Source organism: Chamaea fasciata, unplaced genomic scaffold (assembly GCF_029207755.1).
Source record: "Chamaea fasciata isolate MVZ Bird 193981 ecotype frontalis unplaced genomic scaffold, bChaFas1.0.hap1 SCAF_2, whole genome shotgun sequence".
In the NCBI taxonomy this organism is placed as follows: domain Eukaryota; kingdom Metazoa; phylum Chordata; class Aves; order Passeriformes; family Sylviidae; genus Chamaea; species Chamaea fasciata.
Genome location: NW_027094087.1, coordinates 102473716 through 102489465, shown reverse-complemented (window position 1 = coordinate 102489465; position 15750 = coordinate 102473716). Strand labels below are relative to the sequence as shown.

General features: G+C 40.2%; 1 protein-coding gene across 1 annotated transcript in view; it reads right to left on the bottom strand.

Moving 5' to 3' along the window:
* Nucleotides 1-15750, bottom strand: part of PHEX (phosphate regulating endopeptidase X-linked) — a 96417-nt gene that overhangs the window by 28909 nt on the left and 51758 nt on the right. Inside the window, exons 13-14 of the mRNA XM_066177513.1 lie at nucleotides 5914-5991; nucleotides 4236-4339 (exon numbers count right to left, since the gene is read on the bottom strand). Coding sequence (XP_066033610.1) covers nucleotides 4236-4339; nucleotides 5914-5991 — 182 coding nt within the window. The remainder of the gene's footprint in view (nucleotides 1-4235; nucleotides 4340-5913; nucleotides 5992-15750) is intronic.

Below are 15750 nucleotides of genomic sequence, written 5' to 3'. Positions count from 1 at the left end.
AAAAGGGACAGCTATGAATGATGTCCTGTAGCATTACCTATTTACTACTGCAGCAGTCAAAACCCAATTCTGCAGAGTTGACACTAGAAAGGTTGGGATTTTCCTTGTAAAAATAAAATGTGAAACATACACTGAGACAGCCAGTGGGGCAGAAACTCTCTTAGCCTGTGTTCTTGAGGCTGCAATTTTCTCTGTGAAATTTTCTTTCTGTGTTAAGAGTATAGTGTGCTACATTGCCATTCATGAACAGGGATGGCTGGGAACGTTTACAAAACAGCAAAAAGCTTATTAGTTTATTTCATTCTCTGTAAAGCACAAACTGAACTTGCAAATTGATCCTCATTTTTTTGAGTTGGAAGAAATCATTTGGTTTGCTGTCCAACTTTAAAAGAGATAAAAAATAAATAATCATATAAACAAGGAAAATAAACTTGTGAATGTAAAAAGAATTAAGCTGGTTGGAGATGGAAAACAGTACAAAGTTCTGGAAGCTGGAAAATGTCTTCCAAAGAAAACACTATAAAGAAAAACTTCTAAATGGGTGGCAACCTTCAAGGTGACTTTCAAAATTGTATTTCCTCTTCCCATTGTTAGTCTCTCTTATGTATTTTCCCGTGTACAGATTATTATCCTAGGCCAGGCTGCCACCTGTCTCCCTCAAGAATGGGCAAGCAACTGGGATAGTAAGGCTGGGCCCAGCCTTCAGTGCCACATCACTGCTTAAAATGAGGTTCAAAGACTAGGAAAAGGCTCCAGGAGGCTCCTTTCCAGCCTCTCCTCTCCAGGGCAGGTCCTAGCCACACGATTTCCAGCAGCATCTCTCCATGAGACAACAGCCTGCCCAGTGTTTTTGATGTTTTTTTCTGCTTTTTTCTTTTTGCAGAAGGTGCTTTTACATTGTCCTTAGTAGCATCCAACTCAGAACATCTCAGAGCTGTCCTCCCTTGTGGCAAACCAAGAGCCAGGGCTTACACAATAGTGTGTGGTCAACAAAAACAGAGATAGGTCCTGGAGGAGACTCCAGAATCCTCTCATAGCCTACTTCCTTTGTGTCCTTTTATCAGGATACCAGATGTCTACACCCCCAGCACTGAAAGTCTAGTGTAAAATGGAGAAAGGTTTGGCCAGGTCTAAAAATCTTAGATTATATGCTGACTTCAAAGAGAAAGATGAATAATAATGAAGTGGTGTGCCCAAGAAGTCCTCTGATGTTTTGTTATTTGCAAGTATGATATCAGAGTTTAGAACAGATTCTATCGCTGGTAAAATGGTACAGGTATATGTTTGTGTACACACACACATACACACCTATATTTGTATGTATGAATGTGTATGACTCCATGGATGGATAGACAAATGCAATTAAAACTCTGACTCTCCTTAACTTTTCCCTTCCACATCACCATCACTTCCCCCTGTAATTCCTTTCACTTTCCTCTGCTCCAGCAGTATCTCACCTGGGTTGTAATGATTGCCTTCACACCTGGTGCCCACCCTCCCACACTGCCCCTTCCAGACTCTCCACTGAGCCCTCTCAACCTAACCTGTGCTGGTTTGTGCACCATATTCCTCAGCTCCTGCACAAATCCCTTTCATTTTTCTCTCTGCTGATACCTGAGCACTTTTTTTCATGTTTGATAGAGCCAGCTGTGAAGGTGACAGTCATCTCCCCAGCCAGCTGTGAGGATGGCAGCTGGCATCCAAAGTTGCTGTTGAACACAAGTAATACCTGCCAGTGCTGTGGTGTCCTCAGGGGAGCCTGGCCCCAGGACTGGCAGAACAGGGCCCTGGAACAGGGGCAGAACTGCAGCACCCCACTGCCTTGTTACAGCTTTCTGGTTCCAGTAGGGACACGTATGTCCGACTACCCATGTCCTGAGCAATGCCTCATTTGAGCTCCTCCATGCTCCCTTCTACTGTCAGGCAGATAAATGCCAGGGATGGAGGGAACAGATGAGAGAACAAAGCTTTTTAATAATTACTCCTGCTTTAATTTTTTTCCTTTTTTCAGATTAAAAAATGTTGAATTTCCAAAACAATTCTTTCCCAGTTTGTTATCCACGTTCCCCCTTGTTTTATCCAACTGCTTGCTCTTGTATCTGCCATCTCCTCTGTCTATCCCCTGATGGTCTTTCTCTGATGCTTTGATTGAACTATCATTTTAATTTCACATAGAGCTGAGGAAAGTGATTCCTCATTCTCAACATTATTGAGAAACATGGACTGCCTGCTAAAAGAATATAGTGTTTTACCTTTTGGGTGTAATATTACTTTAGCAACTTTTATTTTATTTCCTTTAAACACTCATTTTCTTATTTATCTTTTTTGGTCCACAACTTTGATGATCTTATAATATCTATCTCGAAATATAAATGTTATGCTAAAAGCTACTAAACTAGGGAAAAGAAGAAATGAAGCAAATAGAAACAAAAACCCAAGGGTAATTAGCTATTAACATAGCACCAAGCTTCATCAAAAATTCTGCGGAGTTCTATGAAATGCAAAAGTTTAAAAAGCAAAAAGAGAAAAATGGGAGGAAAAAAAGAGAGGTAAAAGCATCAGAAAGCAGTGGAGTATCATATTTTAAAATTGGGAAGTGGCTAAAAAGTGGCTGATGTTTTTGAGGCCAGGTTTGACATGCCTCAGACTGGTAAGTGGGAGTTATTGGTTTATTTTAAAATATTTTTTAAAAATTACTGCAGGCAGCAATGACTCTTTGGGCCTTAGTGGCCCTCAGCAGGCAGAGTGACTCCACTTTCAGAGCCCTTTTCTATCACTGAACAGTTGCAGAGACAGAATAATGTCCCAGCAGGAGCCCTAATTATCCCTCCCTGCCAGGGCTCAGGTGAAGATTACCTCCAGCCCTGCAGACGGCAGAGCAAATAGCTGTGCTAACAAAGGGAAGGGACCAGAAATCAAACTGGCATCCCACAGGCCTGAATGCGCTCTGAGGGTAGACAAGAAAAGAGCTACAAAGTTGATTAGGGGCTGGCTTCATGTAGTCCTCGAATGAAGGTGGTAAAGACAGGCATGAGAAGGTGTTCAATCTTGTAGTGGGCAATTGGATAACACTTTCATTTTTTAGGCATATCCATGTGACAGCTCCCAGACTAGAGTCCTTGAGTCAGGGGCTGCCTACCAACTGATTTCCTTACAGGAGAGCTTTCCCATCGTGCCAAGAACCTACAGGTTCTGCATCTGTGCCGCCCCAAGGCTGAGCACTGCTATAGAGAGGCCACTGCCCTCTTAGAACTGTTACCCTAAAGAGAATACACCATCACGGTCTAGTCCTGACATCCAGGAAAATCCCTAAAATCGTCCCCTGGGCTTGACCAGTGCAATGTCAGAGAAAGCTGTGATGAGAAGGTAAAATTCACAGTTAAGTCTAAGCTCTAAATAACGCCTTGAACACACAGGGCCGAATTAAAACACTCTAGCCATGAACAGGCTTTGTTTGTCCCCCTGCCTCACGGACAGCACAGAGCCACCCCTGGAACAAGGTATGGTTCAGTTCCGGATTTCTGGAGTCCTAAGGAAATGCCACCACAGGAGCTAAGCACTGGCTCTGATTTCAAAGTCTGTGTGTAGAAGGAGTCATTTTTAAGTAGCATGATTATACTAATTAAGTTCTGCTTAGGTTTTAATTTGCATTTTAAGGATTTGATTACCCACCAGTAAGAAAAGAGAATGATTCTCTCATGTATTTTATAACAATTTGGGACACAACCTGAACTCTCATGTTTACAAATAAATAAAAATAACATACATAGATTAAATTATGTTTCACTCTGTATCATTGCTATCAACAGCAGGTAACTCACAATGCTGATTTGTATTACTACTAATAAAATTATCTCTTACTATGATTTCATTCCTACAAAATTTATTTCATAAATCCCCGCTGTACCATTTCAAACTCTAACTGTGACCAAGAGACATAATCCATTTTTAATTGCGATTCAATTACCCCTTTTTTCATTAAATTAAGTTTAAGCTTCAAGCATGTGACTACTCTGCATATAAACAGGGATACCTAGAACTTACCAAAGAAAAAAAAAATCCACAGGCGTTTCTGAATAATGGGAGGTTGCCCATAGGCTTTTTGTTGCATAACAAATTGCTGTTAAGATAATTCTATTGAAACTTAATATATAACAGTGTTTAATACATAAATTAAATAATATAAGTTAAAATATTGTTAGAAGATTATGTAAATCTGCCTTCTGTCTACTCACTCTGTTTTTGGAACTTCTTTTCTAAGCCAGTAGAAATCAGATTGGGCTGCGTATTTGCGAGTTTGCAATACATTGCCAAAATAATCACTTTCTGTAAACTTCAGCTGTATTGAGAAAGCACAGACATTTTTAAAGCATGTCCAAAGAAACAAAAGCTGACATAAAACAAGCAGAACTTTTATTTTATGTGAGATAATCACCCAATTTTTTAGCGATTATCAAAGCAAGTAAAATTTTCACACTTGGTAGGGAGAATAAATATTTTATGAGCTTAGTTAAAAAAATAGTGGCTGAACAGATACGCACAAGGGTCTTGAAGGTTGGGAAGGCTCTTCACTTTGCAGAGTGCTGCTGAAGGAATCATAAGCACCCAACAATGGATTGCAGACTACACATTTCTATGGCTATTATTAAGAGAGTCTCTTTTCCAGGAGGAAGTAGGCTTACTTTTATTTTTAAAAGTGCATTTTTAAACCACTTGCAACAATGTAACAAAGTCTCAGTTTTCAGTTTGCTTTACATTTTGTAAAAAATACTTCTCATTCTGTGCCTTCTGAGAGTTCTGTCACATTAAATATTTACAGCCATAGGGTTCCATGCTTCCATAAGTTTCCAAATCTAATAGCATTCACAGACACAAAACTAAACAGGAAAGGAAAAGGGAAGTTAATAGGTTATAAATACCTGTCATCAGTTTAAAACAACTCTAGTATTTGTGAGGAAGCTGTTCTTCAGATGTAAACCACGGTTTTGCAAGCATGATTAGCAAGTATTTTTCACGAGACATTGACACTTATCTGGCAAATAATTCCATACACTGAGTGACAGAGGAGGTCACATGCTCCATCTCATTACACAGTTTTCACTGCTCCATCTCACCCTACAGTTTCCCTGGACAAGGACTAGGCTGGTAGAGTTGGTTCTCTGAATATATGATGCCTCTATTTAGTGTTTGTTCATGTGCTCTGGCAAAAATGATTGCTCTTGTATTTTACTGGTTCAGGATTGAACTTGTGTTTCTAGTTTGCCTGTGACTTTCAGTAATATAATTCATCAAACGCATGCCACAGCGGGAAAATAGTAAAATATATTATTATTATTATTAATCACTTGCCTTCCTGCCAGAGTTAGGCTGAACAGGTACTGCAGCAGGAAGGAGTCCCACCACAGTATCCTTGTCCAGCACGCACAGGCCTATACATTGGTTAAGACCTCTTGGCATGTTCATAAGCATCAACTGTAAACTAAATTCATAGCCTGGAGAGATGAGAAGAATTCATATAGGGCATCTTACATTGAGATATTTTGAGGTAAAATGCATTAGTCTTTTTGAAAATCATTATTTTGAGAAGAAAAGCCTTTGGTTGGTTCCATTTTTATAACTAAATGCAAAATTATTACAGTGTCTGCTTAACCTTTAAAATGCTTAATAGCAGGAAGGTTCTTTGCAGGCAGATTTTACTCCCAGCAAGTCTCGTGATCTCACTTACATACAACAGCATTGACTATTTAGACACAATTTAGAGCTAGCACACTCCAAAAATAAAATAAAAATAACCAGGTAAGCATGAGTCCAGATGCATGCCAAACAAAAGACTAGCTTTGACTTTAGACAGCAGCAAAACAGAGCAAAGAATGGCTGCAATAAATGAATAAAGACTGCAAGCCTGACACTTACTGTTTTGATGTCTTCATTAATATATGTGTCATTCATTATAAACTGCGGGTAACCAACTTTCGAGATAACTGCTTTTGCCTTTGAAAAAGAAAAAGAGAAAAAAAGTTTTGACAGATAGAACCACTTCTCAGCATACAGCTTTTTCTCTTTCTTGCTCAGTTTCCACTTTCTATTGTTATGCTTCCCTAGAGCCATCCTAATTTAACTTCAAAACAACTTGCTTACAGGGTAAACTTGGTGCCACAGATGAGCTCGGCATCAGAACGCAGAGGGTCCAGATTCCACTGTCAGATTATCACAGTGGGTCTGCCGCTGCCTGCAGAGCTTTTGCGTACTTTCAGCAACGTGCCTGAGTGCAAAACCTTAACAGCTGATTTTCCCTACAGGGTTTTGTGTTAATCAGATGGTCAAATGCCTGTTTGTACGATGTTTTCCAAAGGACAACAGGAAATGGCCTGTTTTGCTATGGCACAGGAGCTGGTACACTTCCAACTGCTCAAATAGATTTGATGCACAGATGTGAATCTACCTTGGACCCAGCAAGTGCAGACTGTGTTTCCATTGAGGGCCACTTCTACTTGCACCTGAGGATGGGTCCTTTTCTGAAGGACACTATACTTTCTGAAAACCACAGGACTGATCTGTGTTTAGTTCTCCAGTTTCCCTCCTTCACTTTGCAGTCTTCACCCTTTCCCTAATGTCAGTAGAGGTGTTAAAATAAGACACTTCGCTTTTTATTAATCCTCTTTCAGTTGTGACTTGGTCCCAGCATTTATGCACAGTCCAGTGAATAAATGAGTAAACAGTCCACTGTGAACTAGCTGTAGATGAGTATTCCTACTTTGTAAATCGTGGTGTGAGTGTATAAACAGCCTTGATAATGTCCTCACAAAAACACCAGCAGGCCACTCAGACACCCAGAATCTCTGTGGAAACAGGATTCCAGAAGAAAAGCAGAAGTATACAAAAAGATAATATGACACACCAAGAAGTGAAATGTGACAAGTCCATAAAATAAACTACAGCTATGATGTTCTAGGATAGCACAAAACTTTCATTTTTTATGTTTTCAGGATGCTGAATAAGTTTTTGGAATTCCCTCCACCCCTCAAAAAATGCTCCTCCGTGGTCTTCAAATTCCAATGTCAAAATTCAAACAAATATTGCGAGATATAAAAAGAAATAATTGGCCTTTTAACCAAGTACAACCTTACCAATCCTGCATTCTGCTCTGTGTGAGCAGAGCCTGGACCTCTCTAGGGTCCAACAGCTTTTATTTCCTTCTTGCTGTAGGAACTGACTGCTCAAGGGAAGATTCCCCTTCCCCCACTTCACAGTATCTCAATAGAGCAGGGCCTCCTATACAGCACGACATAAAACCAACTGTTCCACAACTCTAAGAGGAAAGGTGATGGAGGATTACCTCCATTTAACCAAAGTCATTCTGTCTTTTCTTTTATTTTTCAAGAAGAAAGGCCTCTTTTCTTCTTCAAACTCCTTCAATTTCCCAATCTCACTTCCAATCCAAAGCCATAATGCTCCATTTGTGACATCACAATTAATTTTGGCTGAGATAATTAAGATGTCACAAACAGAAGGTAACAACTTCAGGTAGGAAATTAGCGGCAGGAGCAGATGATCTCTTAAGCAAGATCCCATTGTCATGCAAATTTCCCTAGTAATAAAAAAAGCAATGGAAGAAAAATGCTGAATGGAAAATATGAAATGAGCCAAATTAACTCTCAACAGAATGTTTCCTCACTTTGCCAGAAGGTTCGGCAGTCTTTCACAATATTTTAAATGCTGTGGTGGGGAGGGAGAATAAAAAGCCAGGAAGGGAGCAGGATTCATCTGCAAGCTTGTATGTAATCAACAGTGTCTACATTTTTCCTGGTGGTGTTGTCAGGTCTAACTGACCGAACTTTGCAAGGAATCAGAAAATTTCCTTTACCATTTCCCATATTTCAGTGCTAGTTAAAACTAGCTTTGGAAAGAGCAAAACCCATTAGTTTTAATTTCCGCTAAGTCAGCTACTTAAACAGATCTGGTGAATCTCAAATGTTATGCATGAGTTCATCACTTGCTTTGTGACTTTCACATTTGATGTCATGAGATTGAGATTTCTAAACAAAAAGAATAAAATAGTCAGACACTATGGAGATTTTTTAATAAAGGCTACATAAAATCCAGATAGATAGATAGATAGATGGAAAATCTTATATTATTGCATTTGTTACTTAGTAGGCATTACCACAATATGTGTGGTTTAGAAATCTGAGCAAATAAGAAAGAAAAAGCTGATACTTACAATGAAATATGTTTGGTTAGGGAAAATGTTTCCTACAGGCAAAGCAAAACTCATGAGAGAACATAAGTCTTCTGAAGTCCTTGGGAATCCCTGTGACTGGGATCACTCCTAGAAGATTTGCATCAGGTGCAAAACTTTTCTGCTGAGCCCAGCACACGGCCCAATTCATTCACACAAGTTAGAAAGTATCATACTTAGAGCAGGTTTCTAAATTTGCTTGTTGGAAGTCTTGTTTCTGAGCCGATTTTTCTGTTCATTTGTGTAATATTTAACAGCAGTTAGGAGATTCCTTATTTATACAGCACAAGAAAGTGGAAAACTCTTCTACAGCTTGATTACTCTTTGATAACGATGTCATTATTTCCCCCTTGATAGGATTAAAAGTATGTATAAGAGTCCAGCCTTCCAGGAGGAAAGCACAGGGAGTCAAATGAAATGTGACAAATGTACAGGAACCAGCCATGTGGCAGTTGCACATGAATCCTCCATAAATCCACCATGCACAACTTTTTTATGGTTTAAAGGCTCATTTAACTCCTTTTTCTAATTTGCATATTAAACAGCCATGTGTACAGGAAGAAAAGAGGCGATGGGGTACTTTCCCCAGGCATCATTAAGCACTCAGCCTGCACTGGGCTGTTGGGTAAATTAAGGAAACTCTTCGCTGCAGGGCTCTCTCCCACCATCACAAGGAAGAGGCTCTCGCAGGGTGCTCTAGGGAAGTCATGATGACTCTTTTCTATCCCAGCAGCCAGAGAGAGCAGGCTCTGAGGCAGAGGAGCCAGAGTGGGACTACTTCCACCGCTCCTTGTGCATGGAAGTTTCCCCACTGACTTCAACACAGCCAGGATTTTACCATCAGTGTCTTTCTGTCACAGTGAGAGCATTGCAAGTCAGTTTACTACACAGGCAAAATAATAAACGAGCTTTCACTCTCTGCTTAACAACCTGCCAACGTGGGAATGCACACGTGCTTCAGAGCTGCAAAGCAGCCCAGTTTCCAGCCTATTCAAATTCTCACTTGACAATCAAGTGTGTGAGCATTCTGAGAGCCTTTTTGCCTCACAGAGTATGACTTGGATATTTTATATAGCACTAAGCACTGCCATATTTTACTTACTGTAAAGAGAAAACAAAACAAAACATGTATCTCACTACAAAGTTCTATGAGTCTGATAGAGATCTTCTGTATATTAACTTGACTCAATAACTTTGTGAAGATCATTTTTAAGCTTCTAAACATATAAAAAATCAATACAATTACAGTTCACTGAAAAATTAGCACGAAACACATTGTGAAAGCTAAAATCATTCATGGCAAAGTAATGTTCCATTTAATTACAAAGATTAATTCAGCCTTTATATTTGTGCCCAGTCTTTTCATTTTTCATTGAGTACAGATGATACAAGAGCCATCTGGTAAAACTGCTGCATAAATATGACTGCATCTATCTATCTAGGGTTTACATATGGAAAAACTAGGAAAATAGAGTGATGGATCTTGGCAAAACACAGGAAAGTTCTATCACAGGGCTAAAGCCCAGTCCTACAGGTGTTGGTAGGAAGTCACTACTGACTTGAGTGAGAGATGGATTTTGTTCACCCTAATGATGCACGGCATCTCCTTTGTGGGAAAATGAAATATCAGGGATTTTCACATTGTCAGCTACAATGGAAAGTGAAGTGGCAACTCAAACATGAACATTTGGCCTGAAAAGACAATTTTTAACAGTACTTGATCTGCAGTGAACTGTCTAATCCATATTCAAGAATACAGATTATCATTATTTATTTTTAAAACTCGGCGTAACTGTCGTCTTTTTGTTGCATGTCACAACAATAGAAGCTGTGTAGACCTTTCAAGAGCTGGTGTTTCATTTAATAATAATTCATATACCGCCACTTCACACTGCACCATAACCATCCCCTCTGTATTACAATAATTGTTTTGAATGCTCTAAAATAATTGCTAAAATAACGAAGACAGAAAATACAGCTATCATTCCATCTTTGTAATAGCTTGAGGCCAAGGTTAAAGAAAAAGCAAAATAAATAATCAAGTGACTTATGTGAATAATGACACCCATGTACACAGAAAATTGCTTTCAGTTAAATACACATTATGGGTTTGAAAGTAGCTGAGTCCATTTAACTACTTTGTGCTGCCAAATGAAAATAAAAATGTCCTAGTCCTTGTTCTTCTTCCCCACTCCTCTCAGCTCTGTCCATAGCTCTTCTCATGCTGCCTCAGCTCCTCAACACATCTTCCTGTTGGACCACTTAACACATCAATAACGCAGCAGCAATTTAACCAAGCTTATCCCCAGCTAATTTTCTGCCAGATCACTGAGCTGAATCACTCACTCACAACATGGGGAGACCCAACAAGTTCTGGAACTTTTGAAAGACAAGTTCTGGGGACACATGATGTGACAAATTGGAGAAGGGTTATGTGGTACAGTAGTTACCTCCTCCCCCTCTGAATGATCTTTTGAAACCAAAGCCTCACTCAGAGAAAACTTACTGACAAGAAAATACTACTTAGTACACTTAAAAATATCATGCCATGCCTTATAATCCTAGGAAACAGAGAGGAAAAGGGAGACAGCAATTCCTAAGACAAGTGTTCATTGAGATTATATGCCTACTCTTAATATCTACTATTCAGCAAGACAATATTATTATTACTCACAATAAAGTTTAAAGCATCCAAAAGTTTAGTAGGACTTGTACCATGGACAAAAGAGTCAGAAAAAGCAACAATGTACATCAGTGCCCCTTTTTCCTGTCTTAAATCCCTTCTGGCTCTCTGGAATACAAAGATTCAGTAATTGGTTCAAGCACTGTGATGAAAGTTTCACTGGAATTAACTTTTCACTTTAAACTAATCCCACATGAAATTATTAAACTTTTTTAGCAATAGAACTGGACTAAATCAGAGAAAGTGTGAAATTAGCATCCTTATTTCAGTCTTACTTATATAAACATACTAATTAACTGTGATATTTTCATAAGCACAGCTCCTCAGTTCAATGTGCTACAATTAATAGACCTATTCATATTTTCTCCTTCCACCAAAAACTCATTCTGCTGCCAGCTTTCCTTTCATTTTGCTAAGAAACACACATTCTTTGTTTCATTTTATTTTAATTCCATTTTCCATTTGCAATCTCTGTATGACAACTAGCATGACTCCATTATGTTATACACACAATATTATATGTGAGAGACATATATTCTGTCTTTCACAAACAGAATGGCAGATCTGTAATACCTGTCTTTGTGGCACACAGAAAATATTTTCATCTTTGTAAATATAAGTGCACTTATACTGCAGACCAGCATGACCAAGTTCCTGGCACAGGATGTGCTTAACTGCTAACTGTTCCTGTCCAAAGCACCTGGGTGAATGTTAAGGGTCTTTGGATTCTCAGTGGAGCTGGAATGGACCAGAAGAAAGGATGATGCCCAGATATGCAAAATGACCCAGCTATGGCACCCGACCAGCCGTGCCAGATCAGCTCCAGCGTGGGGGTTTCTGCACTGGATTCCCCTCTGCACACCTGTGGATCACTTGGGGCATGACTGCACCAGGGTGTGTGGAGAGTTGGGAGCTCCTCCAGCTGCACTTCAAACAAGCCAGATACTAATGTGTTGTGGACTGAAGACACAGACTATCATTAGAATCATGATATAGATATAGACACATGCCCCACAGTATGTGCTGCTAAGCTGCCTTTGATAGGACTCATGCCAAGCTAGGCTTGGACTCTTATTTAGCACTGTAAAAAGCCATACTCCTCCTGCCTTTATTTTCAGGCAGTACGTCATGTTTTCCAATACTCTGAAAACAGAACAACCAAACATACTCCCCCAACTCAAAATTCTCTTTGTGTTTTGAAATTACCTTAGATGTCTTTACTGATAAAATTTTGCACCAGGATCCTAAGGATTTGCAATAGCAACAAAAAACAAAACAAACAAACAAAAAAGCCCAAAAACAACCAAACAAAAAAAAGAAAAAAAAAAAAAAACCAACACAACACCCCCCCACCCCCCCCACCCCAAAAAAAACCCAAACAAGCCACAAAAAACCACAAACCCACAACACCCACTTTGGCTGGTCTCTGTCACATTGGTGAGCTGCAGAAATTATTATATTCCGTTTTCTACAGAAACTTCTTCCCGGGCCCATTCTGCTGCTCACACCCAGAACACCTCATCAGTCGATCCATACTTCCATGTTCATGATGCCTTTTGCTAAAAACGCACCCACCTTGATCCAAAAATCTTTTCTGCTGTTTTGTTTTAGCTCTGGGCAAGCAGCAGGCTTAAGAAAATTCACTGTGCTAGCACAATAAAAATCCCCAGGGACTCAAAAGTCCTCAGTGTGTTGAGATCTGTAGCACTGGACACAGAGAGGAGCAGGAGATCAGGAATGGTTGAGGAAGCTTTCCGCCCATCATAACTGTATGGGATATGATTTACCACAGTGTTTCTTTTTCAACTGTATGCAAAACTCAGAGTAACCTGTTCCAGAAAGGGAGAACTTCTGACCTTAGCGTCTGCTTGCATCAGTTTACATTCATTTAGCATTTTCAAGGTTCAGCAAAGGTTCCTGAGCACTTCTTTTTTTTTAAATAAAGAATGGCATGTGAAAAATTCCCTTTTCATTTCTCATTTCACAAGTAAGCATCACCTGCAGTCTTGATGCAACTGAAACCAGACATGGTAGAGACTCCTTTGAACAGCACTCAAAATGAAATAGTGACTGAGAACTTAAACACAATTATTACTCATGACTGGCATGTTTTATCTCTGAGGAGGAATTCCTTTTGCTTGAACAGGGACCCTGACCAGCGCTGTACCAGTAAGCATGTCACTAGTTATCGATGCCTTGTAATGTATGGGGGGAAAGCAGGTGTATACATAATCAAAAACATTGGCTGCAGAATATAGAAAAAATATATTCAGAAAATACTCTATTCTCTACACAAGATCAAATTCCTCCCCATTCCAAACCTTTGCATATTTTTATTTCTAAATAAATTGTATCTAGGTAATTTCACATTGATTAAGCTCATCCCATATGCAGAAAACTGAGCACAAGACACTTCACAGCTCCCTCCCAAAAGAGGGCCGCTGAGGAAGCCTTTGCTCTTAGTCACAGCATCCTGGCCTCCAAAAGGCCACTAAAGCAACAAATTCCTGAGTCTGATGAGCTCCTTGTGGTAAAGCTCCTTTACAAGTAAACTCCAGCAATACCAGTACCTGAAGCCGTTTAAAATTTCACAACTTTGCTTCAGACCCCAGCGACTGGTACAATGCCTGAGCAAACTGAAGTGCTGCTGGTTCACGCTCCTGGTTGTGGACAGCTCAGTGCCAAGACTGAGGGCCCACGGTGGGGTCCCAGCCCATGGCCCTGCCCTGCTGAGCTCCTCACCCACTCCCAGCCAGCAGGCAGCTCCCCTCTCAGTGGGCGTTTACAGCACATGGAGATCCCCACGGCCAGGAAATGCACTTTCACTGCAAAGAGAGAGGGAATGGCTGAGCATGCCCTTGTAGACTCCTCCACGCAGAGAATGGCCCTGCTGCACCTCCAGATCTGCTACTGCTGAGCTGAGGGACTACACTCTCTGTAACTGCACCTCTACAGGAAACAGGTTTACTTGTTAAAACAACAAAAATAGGGAAAGTTAAAGCTGAAACTGTCCAAGGCTTCCAGGGCTGGTGGAGGATCTCTTGCTCTTTGGAAGAATCACTCTATCATTTAGCATAACAATGCTTTCATGTTTCTGTTTCTGCCATACAACTTTCAGATTCACCTAAGTCCCTCAGCATCTGCAGGTGTCTGTCCATCTGTCTCCTTCCTATTTCAAGCATGAGATTTGTCACAAGTGTTTTGATGTCACACACCCATTCTGGCCTTATGTAGTCGTGGCAGAGTCTGAAAAATGACAGCTGTGAGAACAGGGTTAAACACAATTTCCTCTCCCTTCACCTGTTTTCCTCTATCTGTTTGCACGGTGCTCAGGTTATTAATGGAACTGACATCCCTGCACAACTGAGTGAGCAGTAGCAGCAGCCAGATAACAAGGGAGAAGCTGACAGCAGCAATCTAACCCCTGAGATAAGAGATAAGCAAACATGCCATGGCTATTAGTTTCAACTCTGGCCAATGGAGAAGATCATCTTCTGTGGTTTCTCATCAGGAAAGCCCAGTTTTCCTGAGAAGGTTAAATTAAATTCAAGATGTGATAGGTTATTCTTAGAGTTCAAAAATTAAAGTTTGTGATGAGAAATAAATATTTGATGTAAAATGAATAAGAAAGAAAAGGGGATGTTAATATGATAGAAAGTGAAGACCCATTTTTATTCAGAGACAAGCATGGAAGACTTCCACTCTAGAAGGAAAGTAACATCCTCTGTTTCTTCCAGGTGAAAAAATGTTACTCTAAAACTCGGCACTTCCCAAACAGCTATCTCAGGAATGATGCAGGGGTGGCAGCCTCAAAATCCAGACCGAATTCCAGACTAGGTAAGTAGTGCAAACTTTTCAAATCCCTTACATCATTTCTGAGCAGCACCTACTTTTCTTCCAGATTCGTACTGAGTTGTCCCCTTATTGTCATATGTCCATGCACATGCTCGAAGAAGGATTGGGCTGTTCAGGCTCAAAAAGTGATGACTGACAAGGAACCTCATCAATAAGTATCTGAAGGGAGAGTGTCAGAGGATGGAGCCTTTCAGAGGCTCTTCTCGATGATGTTGAGCAACCGGACAAAAGGCAGAAATTGATGCACAGGAAGTTCCACCTGAACATGAGGAAGAACTTCTTTACTGTTGAAGTGAACAAACACAGGAACAGATTCCCCGGAGAGGGTATGGAGTCTCCCTCACTGAAGATGTTCAAAAAACGTCTGAGCACAATCCTGTGCCATGTGCTCTGGGACGACCCTCCTTGAGCAGGGAGATTGGACCAGATGATCCACTGTGGTCCCTTCCAATCTGAGCCATTCTGTGATTCTGTGAAAGTTTTGTTAAACCCGGAAGATAAACTCCTAGTGATAATTAATGTACAAGGGAATTGCAGACATGTTGGAAAAGAGTTAAAATGTCATTCTGCCTTTTCCAATATTCAACAGATTTCAACCTTATGAGGAGATTTGCTCATCGCACCTTGCAATGCAACCCCTACAACAATACAAGCAGGCCCTAGAAGTTTTTGATTCAGAGGCCACCCTAATTTCAGAATGCTCACTTCCACAAAGGAGTAGCATGGCTAAGATTTAATTGGTACAAAAGTACACTTTCCAATTTAGAAATGGCAAGGTTGTTTCAAGAATATCTGAATCAGACTTCCCAGTAAAACCAGTAAATTAGGAACTTAGCAGTCACCCCTATAGGCTTTTGAACTGGAATGAAGTGTCTAACTGCAATTAGAGCCTTTGGAAATTCCTCCTGCTTTTTTTAGCTCTTCTGAAGTATGTCTAGCAGTTTCTATGAATGCTCTGAAGCAGTCGTACACT